This window comes from Gobio gobio, assembly GCF_949357685.1.
Source record: "Gobio gobio genome assembly, chromosome: 15".
NCBI lineage: Eukaryota > Metazoa > Chordata > Actinopteri > Cypriniformes > Gobionidae > Gobio > Gobio gobio.
Window position 1 is genome coordinate 33,186,040 of NC_137108.1, and position 22,354 is coordinate 33,208,393.

At 39.7% G+C, this 22,354-nt stretch overlaps 1 protein-coding gene across 1 annotated transcript in view; it reads right to left on the reverse strand.

Annotated features, from left to right (window-relative positions):
* mms22l (MMS22-like, DNA repair protein) overlaps nt 1-18,619 on the reverse strand; it is a 23,452-nt gene extending 4,833 nt beyond the window's left edge. The window contains exons 1-17 of the mRNA XM_079836905.1: nt 18,458-18,619; nt 17,907-18,104; nt 17,698-17,823; nt 17,553-17,605; nt 15,421-15,508; nt 15,132-15,309; nt 14,081-14,174; nt 13,845-13,975; nt 13,643-13,756; nt 13,391-13,567; nt 13,246-13,308; nt 12,960-13,079; nt 10,047-10,282; nt 6,979-7,488; nt 1,336-1,523; nt 912-1,062; nt 688-818 (exon numbers count right to left, since the gene is read on the reverse strand). Coding sequence (XP_079693031.1) covers nt 688-818; nt 912-1,062; nt 1,336-1,523; nt 6,979-7,488; nt 10,047-10,282; nt 12,960-13,079; nt 13,246-13,308; nt 13,391-13,567; nt 13,643-13,756; nt 13,845-13,975; nt 14,081-14,174; nt 15,132-15,309; nt 15,421-15,508; nt 17,553-17,605; nt 17,698-17,823; nt 17,907-18,100 — 2,554 coding nt within the window. The 5' untranslated portion in view covers nt 18,101-18,104; nt 18,458-18,619. The remainder of the gene's footprint in view (nt 1-687; nt 819-911; nt 1,063-1,335; nt 1,524-6,978; nt 7,489-10,046; nt 10,283-12,959; nt 13,080-13,245; nt 13,309-13,390; nt 13,568-13,642; nt 13,757-13,844; nt 13,976-14,080; nt 14,175-15,131; nt 15,310-15,420; nt 15,509-17,552; nt 17,606-17,697; nt 17,824-17,906; nt 18,105-18,457) is intronic.
* Between the last annotated feature and the right edge of the window lie 3,735 nt (nt 18,620-22,354).

The following is a 22,354-nucleotide window of genomic DNA, read 5'->3' on the forward strand; positions in this document are numbered from 1 at the left end:
CAGCGTGCAATTGGCCATTAATCCTTTTTGCAACATGACAAACAATCGTTTTATTCAATGGATCACATAGACTGTAGACCCGAAAGTGAGCCAAGACCGCTCCTTTACGATCACTAAACGCTGTCGCTATGTCAGCTCACCGCGATCTCACAAAGTACAAATTTCAATGAAGCTGCTAACAATGCACAGTAAATATCTTACGTCAATTCGTGTCTACACTTTGTTTGTTTGTTTGTTTGAGAGGTTTTGCGAGCCTGTCACCGCTGTTCGCTGCAGAAACACGTTGTAAATGGATACATTTGACGTTCTACAGACACAAATATGCACTTGAGCATTTGCCAATATATTATTACAGTATCAACTGAGGGTGCTCTTGCTTACATTTGAGGGTGCTTAGACAGTGTCTGCAAACGGCCATTTTTGCGTCTATCTTGGACACTTTAATGCTTCCACACTTCCGACATGTTTGTTGTATTTAGAAGTGTCCGCGCCTCTCTCTCACGCGCTGGTTGTTATATTTGATCGCGTCATCAAAAACGTCATTGTTCTTCATTGTCTTTTCACTTATTCAGCCGAACACCGAAAGTGCAATTTTTGCTATTTTCGGCCGAATAATTTCAGTTGCCGAACATTCGGTGCATCCCTATGCCGTACCATGCCCGGTATTACTTGATGAGATCTTTGTACCTGCTCTTGTATCAGGGGCATCTTGGTTTTTATGGAGGTACTGCTGTAGAACACAGCGAATCCAGGCACGCACGCACAAAGCCTGGGCCGAACCTGAGCCTGGCCCAGAGCTGACCCAACTGACCAGCTCTCTGTGAGAGAGAAGAAGAATTGAGCTCACTTTCACAGTAGAACCAGTCTCGCTATACACAGGAAGAAAGAGTAAATGGAGAAAAGACACTCACCCATTTTGCAGCAGATGATTTAGATAGTGGGTTACCAGCAGGGGGTGAAGCATCTCATCCCAGCCGAAGCTCTGCATAATGGACTGGATGGGGTGGGGTTGTAGGTTTTGAGGGGCAGAGCCAGGCATGTCTAATGCCAAAAGTGTGAAGCCTAATAACATAAAATACTGTTAGATTTTATACATTCATTCCCACATTTCTACCCTTAAAAAGAGCTATACTTCTCAAACAAAAAGATCCCCCCCCACACACACACACACACACACACACTGATGAGTTGTTGTGGATGTGTGCATCAGAACGGCTGCACATGCACACAATTCCCTTCTATTCAGCTCTTTTTGAGCACAGCCCACAGAGAAAAGGCAGCCATGCATAGAGAGCCCCTGAGAGAACAAGAGTTCATTTTCTCCGTTTCCCTGACCTGCTGCGGCGTCTGCAAGCTGTGGCGGGGGGGTCTGGGAAAGCCTCATGCTGCACAGGAAGGGGAAGAAGTGGGACCAGAGTGCTGCTGCCACCGCTTGGTGGCGCTCTTTAGCCACGCTGTGGAGAGGAGCCCAACCGGTAGAGTCTACGGAGTGAGACGGCTGGCCACAGCGCTGGTGAACTCTCCTAAAAAGAGAAACAGAGAAACAGATTAATGCCAAGCGCACACTTCAAGACTTGCAGTTTCTTGGCTGTAGTGTTGTGAGCACTTTGCACAACTAATTCCTCCAGAAACAAAAAAATGGGAAAGAAATTATGTACTGGAAACCTTGAAAAATTATTTATAATGATACATATATTATAAACATTTTAAATACAACACTACCATTCAAATGTTTGTTGTCGGTAATTAAAAAAAATATATTTCTGAAAGAAGATTCTTATGCTCACCAAGGCTGCATTTATTTGATAAATATAAATGTTTTTCCATTTTAATATATTTTAAAATGTAATTTATTTTTCTTAAGCAAAAGCTGAAATTTTGGTCTTCAGTGTCATATGATCCTTCAGAAATATTTCAAATATGCTGATTTCTTATTATCAATGTTGAAAACAGTTGTGCCACTTAAAATTTTTGTTGAAAAAGTGATACTTTCCGGGATCCTTTGATAAATAGTTCCAAACAACCAAATTGATTTGAAATAGTAAGCATTTGTAATATTATAAATATGTTACCTTGATCAATTTACGGTCCTTCCTGAACAAAAATATTTTACTAATATACTTCTGACCCCAAACTTTTGTACTTCACGTATATTATATACATATCCTAAAAAGAACTATATTTATTATATCATTATTTAAAACACATTTATGTTATATATATATATATATATATTTGAAAAAATATATTAGCCAGAATACTTTGCTACTTTTGAATGGAACCAAGGAGGTCAAGAACAGACTGACTGTTTTGGAAGGCATATTAGCCAAACACCTAACTTGTTCTTACAAAAACTTAAATCATTCTCGATGACATGTCATCAAACAACATGCAAGAAGCTTTTGCAACTGCTTTCATGTTACAAGGAAGAAGAGGAGCTTAAGAATAAAAAGAAATGAGATATGAGATAGTGGTTGGCAGATGTGAGGAGCAGTTTGATGTTTTGTCCCATTGCCATTCCCATTTTCCCCCCACAATCAGGACAGTGCACACACTTGACAACTGGTCAGTCAGATTTAAAACAAGTTTGAAATTTAACATAGTACCATAATTTTTTTTTTTTTTTGCAAAACAAGCATTAAGAGCTTAAAAATAATTGCTCCTCTCTTCTCAAATTCAGTCAACCTCACACAAGTTCTTATGTTTCATTCCCCCATCTCATCTTTCCAGATTCATCCTTATTACAGCTTGACTGCTGCCTTTCTCACTGTCTGTATTATCTCCGTCCCCCTCTGCCCTCTCTTTCACTGCGAATTCTCCTCATCTCTCTGGACAGAGGGATTAGACGGTGTGCGCTGGTGTGGGGCAAGTGGTTCCTCCGTGGCCTGGCAGTAGCTGTGAGGCTGGGTCTGAATGGGAGGCTGAGAGCACGAGTCTGGCTCTGCAGCGGCTGGCATTAGCTCAGATAAGCAGCTGAAGGGGCTGTAATCTCATTTAGACTGGAGATGATCCTCCTGTCCTGTCATTCTCAGCGATGAAAGCGAGAGCGCCAGGAAAGGGCTGGGGTGAGCGTCACGTGTGCGCGCACATGCACACACCTTTGCGCCTTCCAGCAAGGTTGCATCTAATCCACGGAGAGCTGAGACAATCGATTAGAGAGTGAATTCATTAGCTTCGTTACCGCGGCGGAATGGGCCTTTCACACCCATCAACCCTCATTGTACAAGACATCGTCAGAGACCCCACTTAATCCCCTCACTGCGGCGTCTTACACGCACACACCCCATACCATCTGAACACTCGTTTAATCTCTCCCTGGACTGCAGCACAGATTTTGAACACACACCTCTGGAACGTACACACAGACTTACACGATCATGCCGGGCGCACTCGTGTAAACTGACACACGGAATCACACACTCAGATAAGCATCATGAGCATGCCATCTGACACAGCGCATAAGCTCTGATATCTCGGTATCGCTCAGCACACACCCCACGTTGATGGAGGACCACGTCCTTCACGGTGACATTAAGCAATAGTGCTTATTTCTGACCATGCATATGTTATAGTATCGGCTAATATGCCTTTCAAAATAGTAAATATACTAGACTGGGGTGGGGATGGACCCTATGAAATCAGAATCAAAGTTGTGTGGCTTTTAATCTATGTCTTTAAGCTTTGAGGCTAATCTATATGCTAGTGTGCTCCTTAAAGCAGATGAAACCATTTTGCTTTCCATTTCAAATACGTCAACACAAGCATCCGTCAAACCATTTCATTGAGTCTTGAAGGTTTTAGTCTTTTAACATCAACATTTTGAGGGCAAACTGAGTACTGAAGAGTTATTGGATGAAATTCCCATCAGTAAGGCTCTAGGGAACATTTCTGTGCAATTAATGTAATTCAAGCACATGCTAAATATTAATTAACAGGAAAATGAATACTAGCTAAGTTTCCAACGCAGCATTCAAAGATGTCTTGAAATCAAAATTCAAGTTATGTGTTAGCTTAGCTTTGAGGCCATCTATATGATAGTTCAGGGGTTTTCAAATTATTATAATGTGCCGATTTGGTGCTCAAGAAACATTTCTTATTATTATCAGTTGAAAACAGTTGTGCTGCTTAATATTTTGATGCAAACCATGATCCATTTTTGCAGGATTATTTGATGAATAGAAAGTTCGACAGAACATTTATTTTCAACAGAAATATATATATTATATACGAGTCAATGACATGACATGTTTTTTTTGTGTCCGAATTCATTATTTTCCAAAAAAGATATTTATCAAATTGATCTACAATATTTCCTTTTTTTTTATTCAATTGACTTTTTGAGTTGTGGTGTTTGAAAGACCAACAATGTCAGGTGGTGCGACCGTCCGCACGTACAAGCAGAAAACAAAACTGCAATAAAAAGGTTCATTTCCTCAGTAAAATTCTTAATCAAATAGTTTGGCATGATTTTACGTTAAATTCCTTATAAACGAGGGGAAATAGTGTATCAGTACTATTTCAAAACTATTTACTTAAAAAACTTTTTTATTACTTAAAAAAAATTTACTTCTCCAAATGTCAGGGCGACCGACATAAAAATGCCATTTTAGGCAATGTTACTTTAAGAAAACCATGTGACAGCATATGACATCACACAGAATACCCCAGAGGACCCCTTTGATGCAGTAACAATGTTAGTCACCCTCCCATAAATATTAGATCATTTTACATTTTTGAGTAATGATGAGGTTAATTCAACTTATGTCAGGTGGTATGACACCTGGAAAACTTTGAAAATGTGTTATTATAAAAATGTGTATTTGATTTAAAATGTTTTAATTGAGTTAGATTTGAATTGAGTTTGAAATGTCAGGTGGTGCGACCAATATGTCAGGTGGTGCAACCAGCAAATTTAATTTCAAAATGAAGTAAGAAATATAACTGTAAACCGTTATATAATGTATACAAATAATTTTTACAGTTAAAAACAAAACATAAAAACTCAGCTGAATTGGATTAAAAGGGCAATACATAAAGAAATGGAAAGGGAATTAACCATGTGATATGCATTTTAGACACTACAATGATTCATATGTATATTATTTTAAATTAATATATGGTCGCACCAATTGACATTTTCTTGGTGGTAAAATCTGAAATCTTGTTTAATAATGAATTAATGCTGTCTTAAAAGCTGTAAAACTAATATGAATCAACACCATACATCTTTTAACATAAAAATGCATTTTAAAACTTTTGCTTAAAATTATAATTTTTTTATCTTAAAAAAACATATTTGTCATTGGCCCATATACATACATAGTGTGTGGAAAAAAATAGTAAGTGTGATATTACAAAGACAACATTGATTGAATTAAATAATTGGTATTAAATAATTGGTAATCATTATTAAAACAAACTGAAGAAATTATTTATATATGAACTGGAAAATATTCATTTAAAATAATTATTCAGATGCATTTACATTTTTTTCAATATTTACAATTTTCTCTGAAAACCCTTGTGTAAATGTACTCCTAAACATTGACAAAAATCATTTAAAATGTCATTCTCTTCCTCGAAAACATCAAAAACACAGATGACTCATGCTGCACAACACAAATTATTATCTAAACAAATGTCTGGCCCATTAATACCACCTGCAACTGACTAGCAAGTAGCAAATCATAGTTCATGGCTGTGATGTAACTTAACTATTTTAAGGCAAGTAAAAACTGGTTTGTGTTCTTAAATGAGTTTGACAAACAGCCCCTGCTGCGTTGAACAGAAACAGAGAAACAGCGAGATAATGCTCACCACCTCCCTTTCTTGGCCTCAGTGTCACCACGCTCTCCGTTTTCCTGAGGGGAGATGGGGCGCACGGCTGAAAGCGCAGTGGGAAGGAACCAGATTAATCGATTGGCGAGAACTCGATTAGTCACTTGGCAAAGGCGCCACCGTGCTGCAGGGGTCACCATTGCGATCTCACTGCCCACACACGCAGAGGATCGTGGCAGGGAATGCGATGAGGAGAATTAGAGCGTGACTAGAGCCTGGCCTGTGTTATCTGCGCGAATCATCCGTCAGTTACAGTCTGCCTTACATCGCCCTGTAGCCGCATGCTGGCTAATTCACATAAGGCTTGCGCATGCTGCCTCCAACCTAACAGCCGTAATGAAGCCATGGCTTAATTTACCAGACCACATAATAACGCATTAATTGTGTCAGTGAAAACGCATTAATAAAAGCGATACAACAGAACCACGGTGAAATTAAGAGTAATTTGTGAGGACACGTTGAAGAGCGCCCTGTCCCTTTAAACTGGGTCAGCGGGATCTTGGTGCCAACGTGAGCCCGTTCGGGAAAAACCTGCTCGCCTAGGTTTTATCGTCCATTAATGTGCAAATGAGTTGCCCCCCCACCCTGAGACCCTGCCTGGGAATTGTGGGAATTAGCAGTGTTAAAGTGATTCAGAGTTAGATGGGTAAAATGAGAATAGTGGACACTTAAGCAGTGAATTCTTTACCTTGGAGGACTGTGTGTGTGCATGCTCTCAAACCCAGACACCTTACTTGATCGCACCCTAGCCACCTCTGACCGTGTTAGCCATGTAAGGCACACCGATGTCCCTGCCATGAACTCGTCCCTCCCTTCAGCTCAGCCATCTCCATCCAGGACCGGACCCATGGGCTGAAACTCAACACAGCTCTCTTCCAGCACCTGTACGGGCTGACCTGGGTGCCGCAGGCCCCTAGAGATGCGCAGGGGACCTTACAGGGGCTCTGTGCACAATGGATAAGCTTATCTCCAAGCTGCGTTGTAACTACTGCACAATCAAGCCATTGTCAACATACAAGGGATGCAGGGGAGAGATTTGAGCTGCGCGGGGGCCAGGGTGCCATATGTATAAGCTTCTGGGATCACTGTGTGTTTGTGTGTTCGAGGAACTGCCACATCTTAACGTGTGTGTACTCTCACCGTAATTGCGCCAGCACCGTCTGCAGGAAGCCCAAAGCGGAGCTGAGCTCTGCCTGGCGGCAGGCGGGCAGCAGCAGTCCAAAGCCCTCGTTCAGAAGCCTCTCCTCTGACAGCGTAAGATTAGGACTCGTCTCGAACACCTCACTCACCCCCTCTAGGTACGAGCTAAGTGGCGTCCAGAGAGCTAGCTTGCGCGAAGGCTCGGTGGTCTTCAGGTAGAACTCGCGGGCCGTTTGGCTGAAGTAGGCAGCCAACTGCTCCGCCAACGCGCCAGCATCCAGTCCCTTCTCCAAAAACAGCAGCACGAGAGCCAGCTGGCCTCTCCATTGCAGCGCACGCAGGGCCGGGGGCGTGGAGTCGGCGGGCAGCATAGCGAGTAAGTCGCACGCTCGGCTGGCCACGTCCTCCAACTCAGCACACTTCGCCAAGACCAGGAAGAGCAGCAGGAAGTGCAGCAGGCCAGTGTCTGAGAGCTCCATCATCCGCCTCTGGTGGAACTTTGAGTAGAGCCTTTGGACACGTGAGACAGACAAGATAAACATCTTAGCAAACCAATATTTTATCTATAAATTGTATGTTCATATAATTTGCTACAGCTCAAATACTGAACAAACAGATAATCTAAAGTAGAAATGAAACGGAAGTTGTGACAGATCGCTTTTCTTCAGTACACAAGTGAAAAAGAAATAAAAAAAAAAGTAGTGCAGTAACTTGGTTCAGTGGTTGTTGATTGGATGGAGGCAGATCTGAATGTGAGCTTGCAGCTGATTGTAAGAAAGAGGGGGGTTTAAGCGGATGAAATTATTTAAGAGCAGCATACATCACCAGAGAAGAAGTCTGTTGATCGAGTTATGACATTTTGATCAAGCATTAAGAGGTCAATGAATGCAGGTTAAAAAAACATATGCATGGTTTATGGCAAGCCATTTCGACTTTTATTCATTCCCAGGAAATGAATTGTTGATATCAACAATTAAATTTTCACTAGTTAAAATGCTAATTCTTGATTTTAAGAATTGAACTTCAACTAGTACAAACTCTAATTCTTGATATATGTAATTGTATTTTCACTAGTGACATGTCACCATAGGCTGCCATTCAATTTCAATTTCACATATCAATTCTTACTAGTAAAAACCTTTATTTTTGATATCAATAATTATGTGGTTACTAGTGCAAATGTCTATTCTTGATATCAACAATTGAATTGCTACTAGTAATAATTTTCATTTTTGATATCAATAATTTGATTGTTACTAGTAATAAAGCCATTTTAGATGAACAATTAAATTCTTGATATCAGAAATGCTGATTGTTGATATCAAGAATTTCATTTGAATGGCAGCCTATGGTGACAAGTCACTAGTGAAAATACAGTTACAATTAAATTACAGTTGAATTTCAATTCTTGATATCAAGAATTAGCATTTTAACAAGTGAAAATTGTATTGTTGATATCAAGAATTCATATCCTGGGAATGAATAAAAGTCAAAACGGCTTGCCATATGGATGAATCGTTCACAATAAGACATTCAGAAAACAGACAGGGTGAATTTTCATTTCATGCCAACATTACATTTGCAATGCATAAAAATTTATAAAAATATAAAAAGTATGTCACACCATGGGACTTCTTTATAGTTATGCCCTAAATTATATTATCAAAATAACAAAATAAAAAAAAACAATCCTAAAAGTTTATTTTACAGGTGTAATTCCAGTATTTCCAAATTTTGAATACAAGATTTTTAAAGTCGCCCCAGACTTTCAGGACTTGACTGTTGTGAAATATGTATTACGATATGTAGTTGGCCCTCTGCCCTAATGTACAATCAATGTCTACAATACACCAAATTGTCCTTATGGACTCAAGACTGATCAATATTTAATCCATTCTGATGATATTTCCACCACACAAATGCGGTCATACGTCTAAAAAGCTGTAAAAGCTGTGAAACAGGTGTTGGGGTCTATCAGGATCAAACATTTCAACGACTCTTTCACTCTAACCTAAGCACTCAACTCATCGCTAACCTCCTCCAGACGTTCAGTCTTTCTGGAGAGCTGTGTGCCTGTGAGCAGTGTGTGGAAGTTTGCTTCTTTGTGTGTGTGTGTGTGTGTTTGTGTGAGAGAGTGTTGTTTGATCCTCCGGGCACCACGGTGAAATGCCTTTAAAAGACCATGTTAAATGTCAGAAACACTCAGGCACACAGTGGTAGCTGCACTGTCGTGTGTGGCTCAATTTGCTGCAGCACAGGAGGAGAAATCAATATTGAACCCCTCCACTCCCCCCTTCTTTCTACTGTTGACTGTTTGGCCCAAACAGAACCCTGCAGGTTCCATAACAAACACACTGCACTACAAGCAGGCCTTTGAGCATCCGTTTAATGTTTGGACAAAAACACATCACGCAAGACTGCGGGGAGTCGGGACACATCACGGCTACAGATAGATGCCGAGCTAGAAAGTGTGGTGCAAGCTTTTAGAGACTGACCCGAGATAGAGAATGAGCCAAAGACGAACGGAAGGCTGTCGAGATATTGTTTGCGTTCTTCGCCTGTCTGTCTGGTTGTTTGTTTGTTTATCACGGACAGCTTTTTTTTGCGCCTGCCACGAGCAGATGCTGCTCATTCCCAGAGTACGAGCTTGAACGCGCTCCCTGCCGATCTCATTAATGCGCCGTGTGCCGTGCCTCCCACCGAGCGCGCTCCAAGCCCGAGTGCCATCAGCACACAGCCCACACCTCCCCGTGTGGCACGTGTGTTTGTGTGTGTGGGGAGGAGGAGGTGGTCCTGAAGCCAGCCAAGTCAGCCTCTGCCACGCCATTGCTGGAAGCCGAACGCCTGCGTTAAGGTGAATTAACTGCTATGCTCGTTAGCTAATTAGCCTTCGCAGTTGCAGCACGGCTGAGCATGGTCCAGACAGCAAATTCATTATCCACATTTTGTTTGTTTCAGCCTCTCACCAGAGCCCCAACAGGCAAACGGGCTGACAACAGATCTGAGATCAGCATGCAGAGGTGACGAGATCTAAACTTTGAAAAAATAGTCCATTGGCACATTCTCACCTGCCCTTGATCTGTCTCCAGGGGGCACCGCCAGCATGTTCTTGGCTCAGGTGAAGGGCCAGAATACGCAGAAAGATATGGAAGGAGTTGGTTGAGCGGTAGAGCTGCGTGTGAGAGCTGGAGCTGACAGAAGCAGGGCTACAGCAGCTCTTAGCCTGCTGCAACAGACAGAGGGGAGTCCTGCTGATGCTGCCCAGCCCCGACACACCTAACCAAGGCACAGTGAAAGAGCCATTCTGTGTGCACATGAAAAGAGAAGAGAAAGTTCTGAATTAAGACCCTAATATACTCACGGTGAAGTTTTTTTTTCGATCTTCACTCAGGGATAAAAAAAGAAGTTTGAAATACGTGCCCAGCGGTATACTATTAGCAAACATCCCAACGCCGCCCACACTGCTGAGAATGGCGTTAAGATGAAAATGTAAATTTGTGTTTCACACTTTCTTCTCGATAACAAAATAAACAACAAAAATGACAGTAGTGAGAAAACAGCAGTTATGAAAGCATCTGATCATAGCGATGTGGACATGTTTGCACATGCTCTGCCATTCAGCAGGCCAGTCAAGTCATGTCATGTTTATTCATATACCATATACAATAGATTGCTTAAAATCAAGCAGCTTAAGGCCCCAATCACACAGAACATGAAAAAAACCCGCAGCGCACTGCTATTTTCTAAATTGAAAAAACTTTGACCAATAAAAGCCAGTGCTGTGCGCCTCGCGTTTTTGAGTTTCGAAAACGTGAGGCGCACTGCACTGCCTTTTATTGGTCGACGTTTTTTCAATTTAGAAAATAGCAGTGCGCTGCAGGTTTTTTTTATGTTGCTAGGAAACCCCCGAATCAGCTGTCCTGTCAGTCTCATCAAGGTAACGGTCACCACAACGGAAGGCCCGCCTCTCCATTCATTCGATTGGACAATAGAAAAAAATTCCGCTCACAGTTGATTTTTTTTTCAACTTAAGGCACTCAGAGTGCTCCTTCTAAAAAGCGTGGCGCCCGGGGCGCATAAGCAGTGGGCATAACGCTCTCTGCCAACAGAAATCTATTAAAGAAGGCGCCTCTCGCTGCAAAAACGCATTCTGTGTGATCGGCCCCTTACAGTATTAAATAGAGCCCAACCGATTTATCGTCTGCCGATTTTATCGGCCAATATGAGCCTGTCGCAGATATAGTGGCATCGGCGTATATGCTGCAGATATGAACGCGCACCCAAGCATGCCCACACGTCTCCCTGCGCGCAAATATTCACACAAAATTATGTCAAAAAGCCTTGTTGAGTATCATTGTAAACATAGTCGGTTATGTCTCAAGTGAACGTAAACATGAAATTTGCCACTTGCCAGTCACCGCCAGCGTTTTTGGTCATTTTCACAAGTTTCATGGCCCACAGGATATCTTGTGTGAATATCTGAACATGCAATATATCAAATATATTTATCAACACTTGAATGTGGGTAAGTTTCATGGAAAAAAAAGCAACATTTTGAGCAAAAGGCTGAGATAATTGCGTTTTTGTCAAAGACTACATACATATCGGATTCAGAACGATGGTCAAAACACAGATGAAGTACATCGAGTCCATCAACACCCCCAATGCGTGCGTCACAGTCCTATAGCTCGTCCTGGGTCGACATTTCAATAACATAGCCGTTTTGAATTAAATGCTATTTAATGTTGATGATCGCATTTCTGCTTCTTCTTCGCCTGTGTTTTGATCAGGAGATTCTGTACTCGTTCAGGAGATGCGTAATAACTCCCTCTACCGTATAACAGTGAAAGCATGGAAACACGGAAAATCTTGTCAATGGCAGGGAAGCGTTTTCTCATAAAAGATGAGATAATAAAAGACGGGGGGAAAGAATCACTCACTCCTCTTGACTGAATAACTTTAACGAGGGTTAATCTATATTTATACAGTGAAGGCTATGAAGTGATATTTTACATTTGTTTAATGATTACCATTTCTGTAGCCTACCTAAAAATCTAGTTTAGGCCTTTGAACGAACCGTTTTTCATTTGTATGTTTGTTCTGTTGTATTTATGTACAATGTATGTATATTATGTACATACTGTATTGTATTGTATTTACAGTACCAGTCAAAAGTTTGGACACATCAATGGGAAAATGTGTCCAAACTTTTGGCTGGTACTGTACTATAATGTACACATAAATAATATTGGGCGATATATCGATATCAGATTTTTTTTACTCCCTAATATCGGTCTCAGTCCCCAAAAACCCATATCGGTCGGGCTCTAGTATTAAACATGAGGGTTTACCAGCCGGAGCAAACTTTTCTGGAAAGTTTGCTTTGACAAGCTGTTTCAAACACTGATTTTGTTTGAAATTACATCACACCAGTTTGTTCTTCAATTCGCTTGAAGTATATCGGGGCCTTTAGAAGTAGCATAGAAGGTTGTCTTATATGCTGATATAATCAAAGCATTAAAGTCAAGTCTATATCAATGTTCTTCAATATATTAAACATATTCTTCAAGTCCATTAAAACTCTGCATAGATCTATCAGAATGGACATCAAAATATAATATAATATATATAATATAAATTTAAATTATTAAAACATTATTATTATTATTATTATTATTATTATTATTATTGCTGTTATTTCCACATTATAAATGGAAAAATATGAACTCATACTTCTGGATCTCACTGAACATCATGTTACTAAAATAATATTTAAATGTGAATGTGATCTTGCAATAATATAATATAATACATTTATTTTAATTATGAAAACTTTATTATTATTTCCATTTATATTTCAATCAAAACTTTCTTAACTTCTTATTATTTTAAATAGAGAACTTTAGATGTCACTATACAGCATGCTTCCAATAACTGAAATAATACTTAAATGTGAATGTGATCTTGCAGCAACGACTCACTAGATTTTTGCTGTAATATTCCCAGAGTGTTGTGACAGCACTGACGTTTGGGCCCCACATTAAGCTGAGGCTGAGGCAGCAATGGACCACCGTTCGTATCTGCTCTTCCTGTGCAGCTTTCTGAAATGAAACCACATTGACAGTTACCTTTCAGAAGACATGTGTGTGCACTGCGCAGTACAAAAAGTATCTACTGTAATGCTACTCATAAACACCAGACAAGATAAACAAGCATATTAACCAAATAAACATAATACACAAGAATATGCAACATTATTGTAATCACCTTTGGATCACAGCTAGACTTCAGCAGCCCGATCACAAAACTCCAATTATCCTCAAGTTGTTTCTGAAACAACAAACTTATGATTATAATGTTTATCTAAAATTAATAACATCTCATCATGTGGTACTAGTTAGTGTTGATCTACCTCCTGTTGAACAGTGCCATTCCGGTTGTGCATCCCAATCTGGGCCAGGTGTGCAAGCAGCCACCAGGAGAAGCCCTCAGGGTCTTTACAGTGCACAGGGAACCCTGGGTCACAGTCTCTTGGAGGCGTCCCCTTCAGAACAGTCTGCAGCAGGGCATTTACATAACTCCAAAAAGACTGGATTGAAAAGCAAAATTAGAATCAGGAATCATACGAAACTACCATCTATGCCGAGATTGTGTATGTGCTAACCTGAGTGTGTATGGTTTTGCTTCTGTGCTCAAGTAAATGCATGAGTAGAATCCATAATTCCTTTGTGCAGAGGCAGTGATAGTGATGAGTGTTCAGGGTCTCTGTTGGTCTCACCTAGAGAGAGAGAGAGAGAGAGAGACTAAAAGATTCTACCTCCTAACCTTTACACCACAATGTTTGTTATTGTTAAAAAAACCCAAACCTTATTATATTTGTTCATGGCCAGACCAATGAGATCACAGAGCAGGTTGTTGACCTGGTCCTCAAACAGACTGATGTTCGTGAGCGTCTCGCCTGTCAAATTCACGAACTGGTGCGCGTAAACTACCTGACCTTTCGAAATCATCAGGACCCAACACTCATTAGTATGACAGTCCCAGATTCAGGGTCACATGTATGATCTACTATCTCACACCATTTTCAGCTATTGCAACATACCCATCATCCTTTGCTCCAACAGGTGCAAGATCTCCAGAACAGACCAGAGAATGTCCAGGTGCAGATGCAATAATTGCCAAGATGGAGGAAAGAGCTGTAAAGTGGATGACACTGTTAGTTTATATCCCTTATGCCACTTTCTTTTGCTACTATAGTGAGTAACATGGTCAAATGTAATTGTTGCAGATCTAAAAACTGGCTTTCTAACTGGCTTTCCTGTAGCTCAAACAGTAGAGCATGGCGCTAGCAACGCCAAGGTCATGGGTTCGATTCCCAGGGAAAGCAAGAACTGACAAAATGTAAAATGTGTGCCTTGAATGCAATGTAAGTCGCTTTGGATAAAAGCGTCTGCCAAATGCATAAATGTAAATGTAAATGTAAAAATCAGCCAATATAGTGTGTATCATATTAATTTTAAAACACTTTGTATTTGGCCAGTGACCTTCCAAAAGTCAACTGAAGTAGGCCAAAAGCGTGAATATGAAAATGCTGATTAAGTTCTGGTTAAATTTCCATTAAATTCTTTCAAATTGTCTATTTTAACAAAACAACCATTGCCATCATGGGAATAAATAACATTTGAAAATACAATAAAATAGAAAAATGTAATTGTAATAATATTACTGTTTTACTGTACTTTTTTATCAAATAAATGCAGTCTTTGTGAGCATAGGAGACTTCTTCAAAAACTTTAAAATATATTTCCGACCCCTAACGTTTGAATGGTACTGTAAGTATAAGTAAATATTGCAGATTATTACTGGTATGATGTAATATATTGGTTCATATAAGCAAAAATTATCAAATGTTACTCTTCCTGTATTGATTTAACATTAATTTGGTGATAAACAGTGTTTTGATCATTTTATTCATTTTTTTAAAAATGTATTTAACTGCTTTTGCACTTTTAATCAACTTGGCAACAATGGCTGTTCGGTCAAATGATGGTTCCTCCGAAATATACCATCAAAAGGCTGAAAGTTATCATTTTATTATATTAACTATATTGCCCAGCTCGACTTGCTATCTCATGACACATGTTCTGCAGTACCTTCCCCTGATGCTGAATCGTAAAAGCACTCTGGACATTGGCTGGCAGATTTTTGATTCGTCCAATAAGCAGGGTGATACTGAAGAGCTCCTCCACCAAAACTGAGGGCAGTTGAGCCTCTGTGTCTTTAAAGGGGTGAACAGGACCTTCATCTAGGGATTGTGAGGGCTCCAAAAACCTGGAGATCAAAACACAACACGAAACCAATTTCTGATATTATTACGCCTGCACTACCAAACCACAGCACGTGTTGCCAGAGCAAAACCATTGAGGACTCTAAAATGTGTACCTGTGAATGAAGACCTTGATATAGCTGAGGAACAGCACACACTGCTGTCGGAGTTCCTCTGCCTCATAATGAAGACTGCTCGCTTGACCTGAAAGTGTCAAAATATACAGTACTTATTCATATTTCAAAAGCAAACGTACTGTCAGAATACAACAAGTGTCCAGCAAGGCTCTGAACTGGTTCAATGAACGAAAACAAAAAATGGAAACAAACTAAATTGTAAAGGTCCCATGGCACAGCATTTTTCTATTATTTTATAATGTTTCCTGAGGTGTACTTATATTGTTAGTATGATTTTTACATCAAAAAATGTCATAATTTAGAAATAAAAGGCATTTTTTCTATACTGTTATTACCCCTCAGGCTGAATGCCTGGTTTCAAGGGGCGTGTCTGCTGGGAGACTTCCGTGAAAACGCCCACTGTTGTGATTGGCTGACATCTTTGCATTTGAAATGAGTGTTAGATTATGTTGTGGAGGGGGGCGTGGTTTAGCGAGGCACTGCACACACTGCATGCATGAGAGAGAAAGATTGACTGGGCACTCGTGAACCACGGAGAGCTGGAGGAAGTTTTATTGTACTGAGTTGTTGAGAGCGCTGTGCTGTTAGCGCGAATTTATTTGTAGCTGAGAGTTCTGAATAAACAGTCCCAGTCACGTCGATTCTGTCTTCTTCCACCTTATTCTACGAACTTTGTAACACATGTAATGTACCATTACAGCTGTCGAGATGAACGAATCGTCAAAGTGTGGATTATAGCATTATTTTATGATCTATTCCAATCACATGAAAGGCTGCAGTGATGAGCATTGAGTAGACAGACAGTCTGTTGATCGCGTGAATGCAGTGATATCGTCATTGCAACGCGTTCTCTCACAAAATGCTTTCACCACAACTAATAGCAAACACCACATCGACATGAATACAGTAAGAGCTTTGCTGTGCTGCATAACAGCGTCATTCATTATAATGGCAGTTTGGGCAAGTGTGCAGATACACTCGCAACGTGTGATCGACAGCTCCGGACATTATAAAGAGTGTTCTTTGATCGCTCTCTGTAGTTTAATCACTTAAAAAAACGGATTTGTTTCATGCTACTAAGAGAAACAATGCAAAGTTGATCGTTTAGTCACTGGCTTGATTCACGGATGCATGAACAGTATTAAACGATCTAGAAAAAAAGTCTGTTTGAACTTGAATGATTACCTACAGATCAGAACTCACTGATCACAGATCAGGCATTAATGAACACTGTTACTCACTGTTTGTCACGGTGCTGTCGAATCCATATCGTAAAGTCTGTTTGTAAAGCCAGTGTTGACATAAACTGAATCCATTTTCTCCGAATGCTCGGGGCGGGCAAAGCAGAGGAAGGGGAGGTAACCTTTCCTGGTATGACGTCATAACAGGGAAATTCAAGATCAGCTTGTCTGAGCTGTCATTTTCTCAAAGGCAGAGAAAGACAGCCAGAACTCGGTTTACACCCATCAAAAGTTCTAGCCACTTGGGGACCATATACAGGCTAGGGGAACTCATATTAATGTTAAAAAACCTCAAATGCCATGGGACCTTAAAAAATAAATCAATTTTAAACGTTCTGAACATAAATGCTTATTTGAAACCATAAACCAGTTAATAACGTTATTTTATCATTCCTTTTAATTTTTTAATTTGGCAGTCAACCAATAATGAATAGTATGGCCTATACAAATGTGATGTTGACACGTCTAACGCTCTTTTCTGCTCCTCAAATACATAAAACACCCTTTACAGACCTCATGTTTTGAATAAAGAAAATGCTGTACTTTTTCAAATATCCCTTGCACTGCAAACAAGCAGAGACAGTCTCCAAAATGCATGCAGGACTTCATTCATGATAGGGACTTTGAAGTTTGAGGATTCACTTGAGTTATGAGGTTAAGTCACAAATTCTTAAAATAAAGTTCAATTCAAGCTCTGGTATAAAGTATAGGCAAAAAAAATGTAGTAACCAGTATTTTATCTAATTAAACCGTTTTTGGAATGATAATGTTACAGAAGGATGAACAGAAACATTAAAATACTGATTCTGCTCGCAATGAACCGATTTAATTTTTCCTCCCGTTTTTGAGCGCTGGTCTCCAGATGCTTACCGAAATCATGCGAGCTGGACTGAACCAGCGTCTCCAGTTTTAACACCTTTTGTCTGAAAGGAAAGACAGATTGTCAAATTAGCAGACTTCCTGTTTCAGCAGACAACATGGCAATCCTCCAGAGCCAACACACCTGCACTCCTACCTGAACAAGCCAAACAGAAGTTTGGTAGATTCTACCAGCGCTGTTTCCGTCACCCATGGGAAGTCAAAAATATCAACCGTGTCCCCCTCAAAATCCGCAGGAGCTGGATCGAGCTTTAACAATAACCTAATCATGGAAAAAAGGATATGAATTTAATATACAGGTTGACAGATTATATCATCATTATAACAACTGGACTAAGTACGTACCTCTTTAAGGCTCCTCTGCTGATGTAGCCATTTGATGACAGTCGTCCTGTCTCTTCTCTACCTGGTTCATAAGCACAGGTAAAGCAGGGAGGCCGACTGGGAGCAGATTCACCATAATGATCCAGAGCAGACGGGGACACAGGTGGGGTGAGGGACTGCGAGAATTCACCCTCCATGTCAACAGGGTGGAACATACCACTGGGAAGAGTGTTGAATAGAGACAATGAAAAAAATGCAACTCAATTCAATAAAACCACTTTTAACATCAAATTAGAATGAGTAATGTAATCAAACAACCATTTAATACAAATTATAAGCCAAAAAAGCTAAGCTGCAAGACAACTTTAAACCAGAAAACACCAGCAAATGGCTGAGGCCCCTTTAAGTTGTTATTTTCAACAGTGAACACTTCTCTTTCGAACCGCTAAATTGCACTAAATTGTCATCTATCGACCTGGAAATTGTGTCAATAGAAAGAGAACCCAATCATTTTTAACAGATACAACCATTTCAGTCATTTCAAATGTAACAACTTCTGTAATAACACTTACTTCAACACTGTTGACAACCGCGTCTATGAAAGACCTTCTTCCCAGAGTGTATCAATGCTCTCCCGCGCTACAGGCACACCAACACTGCGCATGCGCACGGAAGTGTCGGTCATCGAAGCCACTCTTTGATTGGTCAGAAGTTCTCGGGGGAGTGGTCGGGAACTGTAATAATATTACCGCATTGGACTCAGTGATTGAAAATCTTGAAAAGTTATTGTACACGCGCTTGTCATTGTTAGTAAAAAAGCGTATTAAAGAACGGGGAACAAAAACAACGTCAATATATTGACATTACCAGCAAGGCATGTGTTATTGTCGTTAAAATCACAGCTCCACGCTGGCAGGAGTAAAAAATAAAGGAGATTTTGAATCGTCTCGTGCGTGATGCATTACGTATTTTATGAAGTACCCTGGTCTGCCCAACATTATTCCAGTCTAATTAAAGAACACAGAACAGTACTGTTAAATAAAATACTTGGACCCAGGGTTATCCTGATTTCCATATGCAGATCTATCTCCGCCGGCTGCAGCTTTAGCCATCACCATGCATGCATTTAAAAACATCTTTCCAGTCCCCGCATCTGAATGCAGATATCTCGATTAGATAATCTTTTATTCGACGCTCAGGCTAAGCTTATTGGCTAGTTTTACCTATACGGATGTAATGTCTTGATGTTTTGGTAAAAACATATGTCGTCCGACTTTTTACCTACGACAAAACACCGTTTAAAGGAGCGGATGTGATTTTGTTGCCCCTTTCTTTTCATCCTAATTGTTGCGTCTTGCCGTACGTTTGTGGATTTGTGCAGCTGAGCGCGCGCACGGACAGAAGGTAAGGAAAACAATGAAAGTCATGTTGACTCTAACCATTGTTTTCGCTGACCGAGAGGGAGGAGATATCTCTCTAAAACGCTCTCCACCCTCTCCGGATGTGATTTTGTCATGTGCCTAAGAATAGGTCAGTGAAATTGATGTCATTTGCATTAATTTTTATTTTTAATACACTTGCATGCGCGCATAGACAAGAAAAAAAATATATAACAAGAGGTCGTGTCTCAAAACCTAGCAAGCCCCCTTCTAGATATAGATAGCATTGAAAATGCTGTCCAGATTGGCAGCTTTTCAGATTGTCAAAATGTTCAAGGTATACTTCCATTTTGTGGCAATTTCTTTTAGTAAAGTGATTAGGTTATCCTAGAGGCTGTCTCAATCTATTATCTCTGAATAATTTACGTCCTTAATTTGTGAATGAAATGATGTTCCTGTGTAATCAGAGCACGAGGACGTGTCAGGCAATATGCTGATTAGCGTGCATGAACTCACTCACTGCATATGTAAAGATGATATGAGCTACTCTGTATGTTGCAACCTTGACAGATGTATGCTTCTTATTATCAACAGGTACGACCCTTGTGAAGAAAACAGAATAGTTTAAGGGCAAATTCAAAGTGTTAATGCAAATAGGCTAGAAAAATTAAAACATGCCAGCTTGAAGTGCATCCTATGGCTATTTAAAGCAATTAATTCATGCTAAACTAGTTATTTGACCTTTTTTTAATTCATTTTCATAAAAGGCAAAACCCTATTCTATTTTAGTTAACCATTGAAAGGTTAGGGACATAAACCTAAATTAATTGATTATTTTCTAATGTAATATGACTGAAATAGCACCATTTATTTACCCCTTTCCACAAATATGACTTATTTTCAGTTTTTACCTTTTATCAAAAAAAAACAAACAAACATATGTAGCATACATCAACATTCACCTCAAGGGTAGCGCAATTCTCACTATGCATACATATTAATGAGTTAATGCAAGATTTTTCATACCAAGTCACTTGACCTGAGTAGTTACAGGGGCCCCCTTTTTTCTCAGAAATTGGGCCCTCTTACTCATTGCCCCATATATTCCCTGTATCCCCCAGAAAACCAAAATTAGAAAATGAAACATTAAAGTTTAAGTACTCAACAGAATACATCCCTGACTCTAATAGGTCTACAATACGTGTACCTTAATACTGACATACAGTTAAAGCTCCAAAATGAGTTTAAGTAATGAGTAATATTTTACTCCCTATTGGGTCCTTCCGAAAAAAGATTCCACCATTGTACTTCAAAACGCTCCCGTCTTTTTTATCTGAAGGTGCCCCCCATGGCTTCACCTTGATCAATTAAACTGCTGAAAGGCCCTTTCCCTCAGCCTTTTCAGCACAGCGCTTTAGAGAAATATAAAGTTATCAGTCGTCCTAAGCGTCCTAAGCGATATGAGGGGGAAAAAATAAGTAGTTTGTCTATAAAAATGTGGAGGTGCTTTATCAGAGTCCCTGTAGGACTTGGGGCCCTTGTGCTGGATGTTTGCTCTGTGGAATGGATCATCTGTACGGCAGACCCCTGGCCCCCTCCTTCCCTACTTCCTCAGGCCGAGCAGCTTAGTGTGAATACGTCCTGGCTTTACTGAAAGATTGACTGGGCGATTGCCCTGGCAGCAGGGAAAGTCCATCCATATTGAAGTGCACAAGAACAGAAATATTAGTACAGTATTTTGGATGTGCTTTTTCAAATTCTAAAATCAGCCCATAAATGATTCATATTAACATTAATTTCTTTATAACGTTAGACAGGAAAATTGTAGAGCAACATTTTCCTCTAACTTCATTTACAATTTTCTGTCTGTGCTTCCTGAACTCTGTGCAAAGAATATAGTTGAGCCCTGCAGATGGCGAGTGAAGGTAAAGTTAGATAAATGCATCGTTTGCATGCCAAGAGCAACTAGCGTTAGCACTTTGTCTTATTGCTGAAGACATTTGCATCGAAACCTGTAGATAGAGTGTGTAGGAAGAGGCAGTGTGGGTGGTTGTTATTCGTTTCTGTCAGGGAACAGTGACCTAAGGTGATGGACTTCAGGATTTTTCTGCTGTGGCGGACAGGTAATGTGTGTATGAAAGAAACGTAATATCTTTGCAGGGAAAACTTTCAGATCAGTTTGCAAAGTGGAATGTATTCGTAAAATGTGCTGTGGTTGGTGATATCGGTGTAACAGCTAAATAGTGTTGTATATTTTGGATGTAGTCAATATTACATTTGTAGTGGTCAAACCCTGCATTTTTTGTGTTTTACTTGATTTAAAAATCAGTACAAAGCAGTGAAATTGAACATTATTTGTTCACATTATTTAACATTGTTTTATGTTAGAAATTTAAAAAGAAAGTTTGCACTGAACTTTAATTGTTTTATGGTATTGTATCTAATTTGTCATTCTGGAACATCATTTTATATATATATAATAATATTTTTAAAGAAGTAATTAAACTTTCTTAATTCTGAAAGTAAATGTAAAGCCTGCCCTTAATCAATTAGGTTATTATTAATGAGCAATTACATTATTTGTTCATGCTATAATTTACTTTCTCAGTATTTAATTACTTTTATCTTTTTTAGTAATATTGCTACAAAAATGTACTGTTTAATGCTGCCAACACACCATCATGTTCACCACCATTGCTTAGCCTTTGTATTCATACCTGTGTGTTACTAGCAAATATCTCTCTTTCATCTCTTTACTTTGCTGAAACATCCTATTTCAATTCAGAATGTTACTCTTGCTCCTTTGTTCCTCTGTTTATTATACGGGGCTTTACATGAAATATGCATGAAACACAAATGGACTCTCCAGTTCATAAGCATTTTCATAAGTGAATCTGCCCAGTGCAGATATTCATGTGGACAGACAAACTCTCACTTTTCAAACCATGCTTCTGGTTTTGTTGCCTGTTAACTCAAGAGTGTTTTCAAGAGCAGAGTATTGAAACCTGTAGACTAAAACAATTCAGACACGGAATTGTTTCAGCTTATCACATACCACTGGGTCTAAATCGCTTTGTGTTATATCGCGTC